Genomic DNA, 3,252 nt, shown 5'->3' with positions numbered 1-3,252 from the left:
GGTGCTGTAGGACTGATGGTGGTGCAGGAGATGGTGTTGTAGGATGATGGTGTGGTAGGATGATGGTGGTGTAGGATGATGGTGTTTAGGATGATGGTGTTGCAGGACGATGGTGGTGTAGGATGATGGTGAGGATGACGCAGGATGATGGTGGCAGGGACGATGGTGTTGTAGGACGATGGTGGATGATGGTGGTGCAGGACGATGGTGGTGCAGGACGATGGTGGTGCAGGATGATGGTGGTGCAGGATGATGGCGTTGCAGGACGATGGTGTTGTAGGACGATGCGCTCTTTAGGACGATGGTGTTGCAGGACGATGGCGTTGCAGGACGACGGTGCAGGACGACGGTGGTGCAGGACGACGGTGGTGCAGGACGACGGTGGTGCAGGATGACGGCGGTGCAGGACGACGGTGTTGCAGGACGACGGTGCGTAGACGACGGCGGTAAGACGACGGCGTTGCAGGACGACGGCGGTGCAGGACGACGGTGCTGCAGGACTGACGGTGCTGCGGACGACGGCGGTGCAGGACGACGGCGCTGTGGTGACGACGGTGGTGCAGGGACGACGGCGGTGCAGGACGACGGCGGTGCAGGACGACGGTGGTGCAGACGACGGTGGTGCAGGACGACGGTGGTGCAGGACGACGGCGGTGCAGACGACGGCGGTGCAGGACGACGGTGCAGGACGACGGCGGTGCAGGACGACGGTGCTGCGGTGACGACGGCGCTGCAGGACGACGGCGGTGCAGACGACGGCGCAGGACGACGGCGCTGCAGGACGACGGTGGTTGCGGACGACGCGGTGCAGGACGACGGGCGGGTGCAGACGACGGTGCCAGGACGACGGCGGCGACGAGACGGCGGTGCAGGACGACGGCGGTGCAGACGACGGCGCCAGGACGATTGCGTTGCAGGACGACGGCGTTGCAGGACGACGGCGGTGCAGGACGACGGCGCTGTGGCGACGACGGCGTGGTGCAGGACGACGGCGCTTGCAGGACGACGGCGGTGCAAGACGATGGCGCTGTGGCGGACGACGGCGGCAAGACGACGGCGCCAGAGGACGACGGCGTTGCAGGACGACGGCGTCAGAGGACGACGGTGTCAGAGGACGACGGCGGTGCAAGACGACGGCGGTGCAGGACGACGGTGGTGCAGGACGACGGCGCCAGAGACGACGGCGTTGCAGGACGATGGTGCTTGCAGGACGACGGCGGCGCAAGGACGATTGCGCTGCAGGACGACGGCGGTGCAAGACGACGGTGCTGGAGGACGACGGCGCTGCAGGACGACGGCGTTGCAGGACGACGGTGCCGGAGGACGACGGCGCTGCAGGACGACGGCGCTGTGGTGGACGACGCGCTGCAGGACGACGGCGCTGCAGGACGACGGTGCCAGAGGACGACGGTGGTGGCAAGACGACGGTGCCAGGTGACGACGGCGGTGCAGGATGATGGCGCAGCAGGACGACGGCGTTGCAGGACGACGGCGTTGCAGGACGACGGTGCAAGACGACGGTGCTGCAGGACGACGGCGGTGCAGGACGACGGTGCTGCAGGACGACGGCGCGGCGGACGACGGCGCTGCAGGACGACGGTGCTTGCAGGACGACGGCGCTGCAGGACGACGGCGTCAGAGGACGATTGCGCTGGCGGACGACGGCGGCGCAGGACGACGGCGTTGCAGGACGACGGTGCCGTGGCGGACGATGGCGGTGCAGACGACGGCGTTGCGGACGACGGCGTTGCAGGACGACGGCGGCAGTGACGACGGCGGCGCAGGACGACGGCGGTGCAGGACGACGGCGTCTTGCGGACGACGGTGGTGTAGACGACGGCGGTGCAGGACGACGGTGGTGCAGGACGACGGTGCAGAGGACGATGGTGTCAGAGGACGATGGGTGGTGCGAAGATGACGGTGCAGAGGACGACGTGGTGCAGGATGATGGTGCTGCAGGACGACGGTGTTGCAGGACGACGGTGCTGCGGAGGACGATGGCGTTGCAGGACGATGGTGGTGTAGGACGATGGCGTTGCAGGACGATGGCGGTGTAGGACGACGGTGCCAGAGTGGACGATGGTGGTGAGGATGACGGTGTTGCAGGACGACGGTGCCAGAGGACGACGGTGCGGTGACGACGGTGCTGAGGACGATGGTGTTGCAGGACGATGGTGCTGGTGAGGACGACGGCGCGGTGAGGATGACGGTGTTGCAGGACGACGGTGTTGCAGGACGACGGTGGTGTAAGATGATGGTGCCGGTGACGATGGTGGTGCAGGACGACGGTGCTGCAGACGACGGTGTTGCAGGACGATGGTGCGGTGACGATGGTGTTGCAGGACGATGGTGTGTAAGATGACGGTGTTGTAGGACGACGGTGGTGCAGGATGACGGTGTTGTGGTGACGATGGTGCTGTAGGACGATGGTGTTGTAGACGATGGTGTTGTAGGACGATGGTGTAGGATGACGGTGTTGTAGGACACGGTGGTGCAGATGATGGTGCTGTAGGACGATGCGTTGTAGGACGATGGTGGTGCAGGACGATGGTGCTGTGGTGACGATGGTGTTGCAGGACGACGGTGCTGCAGGACGATGGTGTTGCAGGACGACGGTGGTGTAGGACGATGGTGTTGCAGGACGATGCCGGTGACGATGGTGTTGTAGGATGACGAGGACTGTCGTCTTCTGTGTTATCTGTCGATCCAAAATTTAACTTAATCCGACTTTTATTTAGAGTTTTGGCCTTTTTAGTGCTACATGAACCACTTTTGTATAGTCTGTAGAGTTTGTAGTACTTTTTGTGTGAGGGCTTTTTTGTATATGAGTGTCAATAATTAAAAAAGGTTCATATATGTGTAAAGCTTAAGAAATAATAGCCTTTGTGTATTGTTCCTCGTCAGCAGAGTGATAAAATGATCTCCTCTCATCTAGATCTTGAAACTGACTTACTGCATCCTGAAACTGTATTGCGGGCTGTAACATAATTACAGTTATATTTGGTATAGTATGGCTGCTGTATCCTGTTTCAGCCCTGCATATTCTTCTTCCATGTACAATGCGTTTACTGGGGCTCGTCAGGTTTTGTGCAGTGTGGCAGTCCTGTGTTTGTTTACATTCGGCAGAAGGGAACCCACAATAGTAAACACACTATGGAATCAAACTAAAAAAAAATATTAAAACAAATATCTCAATGTAATGATTTGTGGAATGTTTATATGACGAGCCCCTGTAAACGCACTAGTGAAGGG

The 3,252-nt window shown here is 60.5% G+C and overlaps 1 protein-coding gene across 1 annotated transcript; it reads right to left on the bottom strand.

Annotated features, from left to right (window-relative positions):
* Positions 1–262: 262 nt before the first annotated feature.
* LOC121866149 (serine/arginine repetitive matrix protein 1-like) lies at positions 263–2,977 on the bottom strand (the record flags this gene model as incomplete). The annotated part of the gene is made up of 2 exons (XM_042365740.1): positions 263–2,698; positions 2,954–2,977. Coding segments are annotated over 2 exons (2,460 nt in total), but the record flags the coding sequence as incomplete, so codon positions are not given.
* Positions 2,978–3,252: the final 275 nt, after the last annotated feature.

Source organism: Homarus americanus, unplaced genomic scaffold (assembly GCF_018991925.1).
Source record: "Homarus americanus isolate GMGI-L3 unplaced genomic scaffold, GMGI_Hamer_2.0 scaffold58053, whole genome shotgun sequence".
Taxonomy (NCBI): Eukaryota; Metazoa; Arthropoda; class Malacostraca; order Decapoda; family Nephropidae; genus Homarus; species Homarus americanus.
The sequence above is the reverse complement of the archived record's forward strand: the minus strand, read 5'-3'. Positions and strand labels throughout refer to the sequence as shown.